Genomic DNA, 9,626 nt, shown 5'->3' on the forward strand with positions numbered 1-9,626 from the left:
AAATTCATATTTCATAGTCAAGTTGCTCTAATCGAAAAGACTATTACATTTTAATCGAAAAATAAAAATAAAATTGAAAATATAAACAATCCACATTCTTCTACTCTTTATACCATAGTCCACAAATAAAATTAAAGCTCCAACGACAAATCCATCACCCCTGGGTTCTTGGATAATCAAGAGATTAGGAAAATTGTGTCAACATATTAGTCGTTGCTATTACAAACAAAAAGCAAGGTTCAATTTGATTTGCGTTCTAGTTTTGATTCTATTTTGAGGATTTGCTTTAAAATTGTAAAAACGCTTTTAAATTGTTATTCTGAAAATTTGTATCTCAAAAGGAAACTGAAATACACATTTGGTTTGAATTTTTTTTTCAAAAAAAATTATAGTACCTTTTATTGATTGAATTTAATTATATAGTATAATAGTACAATTTTAGGCTAATAAATTATCTAGTAATATATATTTGAATTTTGAAAAATCATACAATGATTTCCTGCTCCAAAATGAAAATTGACTTGACAAAAATAGGAAATAAAATCAATGGTGTGAACTAAAGATAGTAAAATCAAATTTCAATACACGCGCACCACATTTGATTATCTATAGAACTGTCATGTCATTTATGATGTCGTTGATAATCATCGACTATGCTTCAATGGTAGATAGTCGACAAAAGCCCTCATTGTTATCAACAAAAGTTTATTCCTTCTTTACTTTCTTTCTTCTTCTTCTTTTTTCAACAAGTTATTGACAAAATATTATGTAAGTACTTAGTCTCTATTTGACAATCATTATTTTCAAACTTTTTTATACACTTTTTTTCAACCACATATTCATACAATAAAATATTCTGCATATAAATTCAAAAATTTTCCTACTCTTTAATCACACATTCTCCTAAATATTACAATTGAAAACATTGCTTTTTTACAACTAATGATTGTCAAACAAGGCTTAATATATTCCTTTATGTTCTTAAGGTTATGAACAAAACTTTAATTATTATTTTAGCTTTTATTTTATTTCAGAGTAGAAATTTTTGTCTTTAGTAATTTATTTTCTTATTTTTATTACATTATTGACTGAGGAAAACTCAGAGTTTATTTTTTATTTTTTAATTAACCTTCTTTCCAAATAAGACTTTTGAGAACTGAAGTGAGAAAGGCATTGCTTACTCAGCAAAAAAAATAAATGTCGACAAAGTACCAAACCTTAGAGTTAAGATGAAAAGCTACTAAAATTGGACAGTATTGTCTAGATGTGGGATCTTAGGTAACGAGGCTATTGTTTTGAAACAAGCAATAATAAGCACGTTCAAAATATAGTGAAAAAAGCTCAAGTAGCCATTCATAAATGTCTATCATTTTTACGTTGATACTCGCTCGAGACTCGTCAATTGTACTACTTGACTACTACGTACAATTAAGGAGGTTTTGATAACATAAACGTACTTTATGGTATTACACAATGATAGAAATTTGTTTGCATTATCAAACATATTTTTGAAACACTACTAATGTAAGAAAACATGAAAATATAAGTTGAGATTATGAGGTATCAATCTCGTTTGTTTTACCCAAAATTAAAGTGTGTGAAATTTTAAGCTTCAAATCCTTTTGTTACAAAATTGGAAATGGATATTACAATCTCATCATGTTTTTAAAGATCAATATTCTAAAATTAGGGTGAAGGTTTCATCATTCAAAAATAAAATATTTCATATCTAAATATTAAATATTATAATACAAATTTTATCCCGAACCTTAATTAATTTCCCATATCATTGCTCTCTCTTTCTATCCCTCACTTATCTCTTCTCTGATGAAGACTCCACCACCACTATTGTGATCGCTGCGAAGACGAGTAGGTTGAATTGCTCAACAGGTTATTATTTTATTAGCGAGATCGAAAAGACGATGGCAATTGCCACCAATAGACTGACGAGACAAGCACCGCATAGCTACTGTACAACGACGCAAAAGAGGAGCAGCTATGGGTGGTGTTGCTTCCTATGTGAAACCAAGTGAGACCCATCGATCCACCATAGGTGAGATTCATGATCGAGATTTACTGCGCACCGTGGTCGGAATCTGTAGTGTCATGATTTGCTGTGGGTTTTTTGGTTTGAGTTGAAAATGTCCCACAAACCACTCAAACCAAATCCCTATCTAAAAAATTATTAATTTGTGACCCTTTAATAAGTTTTAACTTATAATATTTGTAATTTGTGATCGATAAATAAATTGCTACTTATTAATTTTTAATTTGTGATCAATGAACAAAATGTGATTTATATTTTTGAATTATGACCGTAAAATAATTTGTGACATATAAAAATCATGATTTGTGATCAAAAAATAATATGTGACTAGCTAAATCGTTAATTTGTGATCAAAATGTATAAATCTGTGACTTTAATTAATTAATTAATTAATTTTAATAAATGTCTGATTTTTGAAATTTAAAACATTTGATCTTAATTTTGAAATTGGTGACACTTAACATCTTAATTATGAATTTTGCTCAAATTACAGCATGTTTGGTAGAAATTTTAATTCAATTAACATCATTTTTTGACCGTTATTTCACTATTTCATCTATCATTTTTGAATTTTTCTCTCATAGGTAGGACTCACTTTATCTTTAACGGTCAAAATATCAATTAACAAAATCTCTACCAAACAAGTACTTAGAATGAAACCTACTGATTAAAATAGGACCCAAGTGCAATACAGTTAATATACTTTCTTTTCCACTCCTCTACTACCAATAAATTATACTTTCCACCCTTTTCTTTCATTTTCTCCAATTTGGCCCCCTTTCGCCTGCCCTCCGACTCTTCACGCGTTATCAATTCATTCTATAAAGTATCGCAACCCTCGCTCAAATCTCAAACTCTATCCAATATACAGATCCCCAATGGAACAAAATCAAAAACCCAGAACTATTCTTGAAACTCTAGGTGAAGAACTCATCAGAATTATTACGCCAGTCTCAATATGTATGCTGCTGGTTGTAATTCTTGTTAAAGTACTGAATACGGATTCAGAAGGGTCCTCAATAGGCCTATCATTTACCACCATAGCCACTGTAGCTTACAGTGAGAGCAGTTCAGATTCTATTTGGGATAAGCTCAAAGGTGCCTTGTTGAATTCACTTGTATTTATAGCTGTTATTGCAATAGTTACTTTCCTGCTGGTGCTTCTGTTCTATTTCAGATGCACTAAATTCTTGAAATACTACATGGGTTTCTCTTCTTTTCTTGTTTTGGGGTTTATGGGTGGTGAGATTACCGTTTTCTTGCTCAAAGATTTCAGCTTTCCTGTGGATTGTATTACATTTGTGATTGTATTGTTCAATTTCACTGTTGTTGGTGTTTTGGCTGTGTTCATGTCGAAAATGGCAATTTTTGTTACACAAGCTTACTTGGTTGTTATTGGGATGCTGGTGGCTTATTGGTTTACGCTTTTACCGGAATGGACCACTTGGGTGCTTTTGATTGCCATGGCATTGTATGATCTTGCGGCTGTTTTGTTGCCCGGTGGGCCTTTGAGGCTCTTGGTAGAGCTTGCGATATCTCGAGATGAAGATATCCCTGCTTTAGTTTATGAGGCTCGCCCGGTTATTAATAATGATTCATCTCCGAGTGGTGACGTTGTGCAAAGAAGGGTATGGAGAGAAAGAAGGAATGCAGGTTCTACTTCAGATGAAAATTCAGACGCGAGGCCTAACACAAATACTACTCATGATATGAATTTGAATACGACTCTGGGGACAAATTTATCTGCTGGGAATGGTGAGAACGAGATTGATTTAGTTAATGCCGAAGAGGGTCAGATTTTAAGAGGGGACTCCGAACTTGCTGCACCTCTTATTCAGCATGAAATAAATGTCCGTATGAATTCAGAGGAAGGTGCAAGTCCAAGTGAAAATTTTGCTCTGGAAGGAATTGGCTTGGGATCCTCAGGTGCAATTAAGCTCGGGCTGGGTGACTTCATCTTTTACAGCGTTTTAGTTGGTCGGGCTGCAATATACGATTTAATGACGGTTTATGCATGCTACCTTGCAATTATAGCTGGTCTTGGTGTAACTCTGATACTCCTTGCGGTGTATCGGAAAGCTTTGCCTGCTCTTCCAGTGTCCATTATGCTAGGTGTGTTATTTTACTTCTTAACACGGCTATTACTTGAAGTATTTGTTGTAATATGTTCATTGAATCTGTTGATGTTTTAGAAATTTGATATATAATTGAGATAAGGATTTCGTAGTCCATCGACATTGATTTTGTTTTCGCTATATCATTCTTACATTATAACTATAAAATGATACATCTACTTCAACGGTTGCCAATATTATTTCTAACTGAATTTCCACTTCGTGAGGTCATTATTTCAAATTTAAATGTGCTGATGCTCTTAGTATGAATAGTGAAAATAAAAAAGAGAAAAATGTGTTAAGAAGTAATTTTGTATTACTAATTGCCTACTTGTGAATGGTGTTTTAGCCTGAAGATGATATTTGGGTAGAAAGTGAAGCCTGGGAAAAATTGGGAAAGATTTAGGTGGTTGAAACATATACTTGAGGTGCGGATTCAACCCATATCCCCTATTTCGCCTATTGTTTTATTTTGAGAAAATGTACATTACTTTAGTTGATTTAGGGAAAAGGGGAATGAAGATATTCACTTTGGACGAAAGAGGTGAAAGCTACTTGGTCACACAAGTAGTTTGCTTGCCGTGTTAAAGTCAACCCAAAATAAAATTTTAGAAAGCGTTTTGTAAAGATCCCAACTTCCCTAGAAATATGCCGGAGAAACATTGTTTCAATTAGTCCAAGTTGCCAAATTTTCTAATCCCTTTTCATTTTCTCAAATAAATATTTATTAAATATGACTGGTCACAAGCGCCAAAAACAGTACCCTAAGCAAACAAAAAGCACTTCCAGGATTTAAACTGTTCTTGGGATCCATATACATTCCCTTTGATCCAGATGCTTGACAATTCGATTATTTTACTGCATAGTGTATCCAAGTTGTGTTAAGAGTAAAAATTCGACAGCTACATTTGGAAATTTGGACTATGGATAATTTGAAACAGAATTACAAGACAAATTCTTCACATTCTTCCATTAACTACAAGTGAAGCAAAGAGAGAAATACTGCTTAAAACCATCATCTTCTTCGGGTAAGGTGCCAATCCAAGATGCAAGTTTCCAAGTCGTAATCAGTGTACTTCATGTACTTTTCTCTAATAAAATTGGTAATTTTGCAGAATTCTACAGCCTCATCTGAAAGGTGTAAACTACCTATTTCTTCCCCCATTCAAACCCTTCCAATTCTCCAATCTCAACTACATGACCAATACATAGATACTCTATGGACCAAAATCAAAGACCCAAGAGTAATTCTTGAAAATGTAGGAGAAGAAATCACCAGTATTATAACGGCAGTTACAATATGCATGCTATTGGTTGTAATTCTTGTCACGGGGCTAAACATGGACTCAAAAAATCCTCAAGAAGCTCATCAATTACCACAATAGCCATTAAGCTTACAGTGAGAGCAGTTCAGACTCTATTTGTGAATAGCTCAAATGTCCCTCCTGAATTCTTGTCTTTGTTGCTGTTGTGACTGTGGTCACTTTCCTTTTGGTTCTTATGTTCTATCTCAGCTGCACTAAGTTCTTGAATTGCAACATGGGTTTCGCTTCTTTCTTGTTTTGGAATTTATGGGGTAAGATTGCGCTTTTCTTGATCCAAAAATTCACCTTTCCTGTTGACATAATTTTAGGCTCATGATTGTTATGTTCAACTTCACTGTTGGAGGTTTGCCATTGTTCATGTCAAATAAATATCTGTTAGAAGTGTTGAAAATGAAATTAATTTGTTGGGTCAGGTTTTTAGAGGGGACTACAAACTCGCCACACCTCTTACATAAAATAAAATATATGTTGGGAGGAATTCACTAGTAGATGCTACTCCAAATGAAAATTTTGCTCTAGAAGGTATTGGCCCGGGACCCTTTGGTCCATATAATCTTGGGCTGGGTGATTTCGTGGCTTACAGTTTTTTAGTCATGTACGGTTTCATGACTGTTTGTACATGCTAGTTGTTTTATTTTACTTGTTGACACAGCTATTACAGTGAAGTTTTTTTTGTACCTATTGATGTCTTGTAAATTTGATGCATATTGTCGAGCTTCGAATTGCATAGTCTATCAACATTGATTTTGTGTCTGCTATATTTGTTCTTACACTGTTACTTTCAAATTATACATCTACTGTGTTCAAAGATTGTCACCATTACTCATAATATAACTGAAAATGTTCAAGTTGTTATTTGTAATGTGGAACTAGGTTTAACAAATAGGATCCCGAACCTGTGAGGATCATAAATTGGTGTTGGTCCTATGCAATACAGGCCTTGCAGTTGGTAAGAATTGTCGTTTTAGTTCCGTAACATGGTTTAGCCCAGCTTTTCATAAATATGAAACCCCCTCCAATAGATTTTAGTGTGCTGAGAAGAAATTGTCCTGTAATAATTTGGCTAAGAAAGGCCAGCCCGAAAATAGTTATTGCCTTGTTTCTCAATCGTGATCACCCCAGCAATAATAGAGAGTACTCCACCACGAACTGTCGAAAATCTGCTTAGTCAATTGTTATGCTCCAGCCATAGACCCCAGAACCATGTTATCTATCACCATTTCCCTATCCCACTGTCTTCGTGTTCCTCCGCTTACTCCTCAACTGGCTTCTACGGCGTTTTAGCGTCTTATATGTAACAATAACTCCCCTCGGCCAATCCTCACTTGACAGCTCCATCATTGCTTAGGCGAGCTAAGTGAGACTGAAGCTAGGTCTCTTGATTGATCATATCTAGTCAGTCCTCTTTAGACATGTTTGTAGTAAGGAACGATACTCACGGAATCTTGACAATAAAAACTGTTAACACAGAAGGGATTTTGGGGTGGGTGTGGTATTGAGAGAGATCATTCTCTAGTAGTTATATGGCCAACATTAGTAGCAGTTTTTTAATGGACTTTGCTACCTGTACATAAAATTTGTACAATTAAATTTCAATATATTTACTTTGTTAATCTAAACTTTGCACAAAATGGTATTCTATTAATCTATTAAATAGATTTAAATACTGTATATTTTGAAGTTTCCTTATTTTAGGAAAATTTAAACTAAAAGGATATCATAACCTTTTGTTAGTCATTTAGCTTTTGTTTGGTAAGGATTAAAATAAGTTTTTTAGTAAATTTTGATAAAAATTGATAAAATCTGTGGTTGAAAATTATTGTGTCCCATGAAATATTTGGTTAATATTAATTGTGTCTTTAATTTTAACCGTCTCAAACATGGGCTTAATACAAAAAAGAAATATGAACATTACAATGTACAAGATTTTAGCTTATTTGTCATCTTTAACATTGTTAAATACTGCTATGCCCTTGTTTGAACTCCATTATAATTAGTTGTATTTCATGATAGTGATTTTTAAAAAATAAAAAATAAAAATTGCGCAATTAAAAAAGAATGAGAAATTTTTGGTTTAAATGAATTTTGGAATTAACGGAGCCTTGTACATAATCCTGTGCGTAGTTCAGTGATCAGGCCTTGAATTTGCATCTCAATGACCATCAGTTCGAGTCCCCTCAGGGCCATTGAGGTGAGTAATTTCAGGGTGTTATGAAATTAGTCGAGATGCGTGTAAGTTGGTCAAGACACCCACGGTCATTTAAAAAAAAAAAAAGAAAAAAAAAAGGGCTGTTTGTATCTTGAGGGTGGAACTTCATGGTGCTACAGTAGCAGCAAAATTATGCCATGGCCAAGCCTGATGGAACTCTGCAGCCTGCTCGATCGAACCAGAGTTTTAACCGAGAAAGGGAAACGGTAAACTCAAGCTTACGGTCCACGCATCTACTCTCATCCAAGTATTTTTATTACCTTTATTATGCTCAGCATTTCCATTAAGGTATTACACCAAGAATCTACTAAGGTGAAACTGGGTCCGGAGATAATCCAACTCTATCAAAAGCCAAATTAAAGAATGCCCTCAGTTTAACTTGTCTCGACAGTTCAATCGTTAAATTCTACAGCTATACATACAGAAATTTGGACTGTAAATAATTTGAGACACAGAATTTTAAGACGTGTTCATCACATCATTTTATTAATTACAGTAGAAGGAAAGAGAGAAGCACGGTTTAAAATCGACGACTCTTTCATCCGGGATGGTTTCAAAGACTTCTGTGAACCATCAAGCAGATCCAAGATGTAAGTTTCCAAGTCTTGCACAGTGTACTTAATGTACTTTTCACCAATATGATCGGTAATCTTGCCAACAAAGTTACGGTACGCANTTCTTTCTCAAAACGCAGTTTATTCTGAGCAAGAATATGGACCAGTTCGTCTTCGAGTCTTGTCATCTCAATCTGTAATGTACATTGAGCTCGATCCAGAAGGTTCTTCTGTTTCCAAGTTCTCTTCGAGGGAAAACTTTCCAAAGTTTCTTTCAACCTTCGAACCTCATCGACAGCCTGCAAAAACTGAGAAACTATCACGGGACCGGAATTCCAAATCCTCGAGTGATTTGAATGCAATCCCGTGATCTTTTCCTGAGTTGACCGGAGCCAATTCTCAATCTCTACAGTCTTGTCGGCCTCATCCTCACCGAGTGTGGTCATTCTGGACAAGTGAACATCCAGATCCGTCAGAATCCTTCTCACATCGTTGCTCAAGTTCATGCTCTTCGTAGCCTCGAGAGCCTTCACCACGTGATAGGCTGCAGCAATCACGTGTTCTTCCGCATCACCCATTTTCAAGGATGTTCACAAACGACCCAACAGAACAAGAACACTTCAAGCAGTACTAGCTTGAATACTGAAACACATGAATAAGAAGACCAGAAAGACTCCTAACAATTTCCAATCTGAAACCCTAGATCCTAATCAAATTTCGAAGGCACGAGATCTATGAATCAAAGAAATGAAAATAAAAATTCAGGGCTTCTTCCTCATGAACCCTTTACAATAGTTCATTGTACTACACATTGATCAAAGTAAACACAGCCTGAAATTGTCATTGAAACCCCAAAATACAAAAGCTAAGCAATCATATAATCATAACCCATGGAACGCAAATACAATTACAGAAATTAAATATGTAAATTATCTATCAAGATTATCAGGTACAGCTTTAAACCTTAAAAATATGGCTTCTATCTTGGACTGGCATACAAAAAAACGATGAAACATCAAAATCAGAAACTGGGCACAGAGAAAGGCCAGAATTTAATGGGATAGAGAAATTTCGACGCGTTTTTTTAGAAAATGAGATTTTTCGAACGAACGTGAAACAAGAAAATGCAGTAAATAATAAGAAATGGGTCGTTGAAAATTTGAACAGTGTAAATCAAAAGCTTCAAAAGCTTTTTCTATGCAACTACTTTTATGTGGAAGATTATAACATAGTAGAAAAGGACTATCAGCTTTTAACTTTCTATAAATTATCGTGACTGCCAAGCAAAGTTCTTGACCAACAACTTTGAGGTGTGTTGAATTTTTTAAGGCAATTATGTTTTCAGCCATGTATAATAATAATAATAATAATAATAAT

General features: G+C 34.3%; 1 protein-coding gene across 1 annotated transcript; it reads left to right on the forward strand.

The window, feature by feature from the left end:
• Window positions 1-2,821: 2,821 nt before the first annotated feature.
• Window positions 2,822-4,282, forward strand: LOC111372407 (presenilin-like protein At2g29900). Its single transcript, XM_022994751.1, has one exon. It carries the CDS (start codon window positions 2,926-2,928, stop codon window positions 4,237-4,239), a length of 1,314 nt encoding a protein of 437 aa, XP_022850519.1. The 5' UTR covers window positions 2,822-2,925; the 3' UTR covers window positions 4,240-4,282.
• Window positions 4,283-9,626: the final 5,344 nt, after the last annotated feature.

The sequence above is a fragment of the Olea europaea genome, chromosome 23 (assembly GCF_002742605.1).
Source record: "Olea europaea var. sylvestris chromosome 23, O_europaea_v1, whole genome shotgun sequence".
Taxonomy (NCBI): Eukaryota; Viridiplantae; Streptophyta; class Magnoliopsida; order Lamiales; family Oleaceae; genus Olea; species Olea europaea.

Excerpts from the sequence above, each read along its gene's own strand:
- LOC111372407 (XM_022994751.1), top strand. The coding sequence starts at position 2,926 with ATGGAACAAAATCAAAAACCCAGAACTATTCTTGAAACTCTAGGTGAA.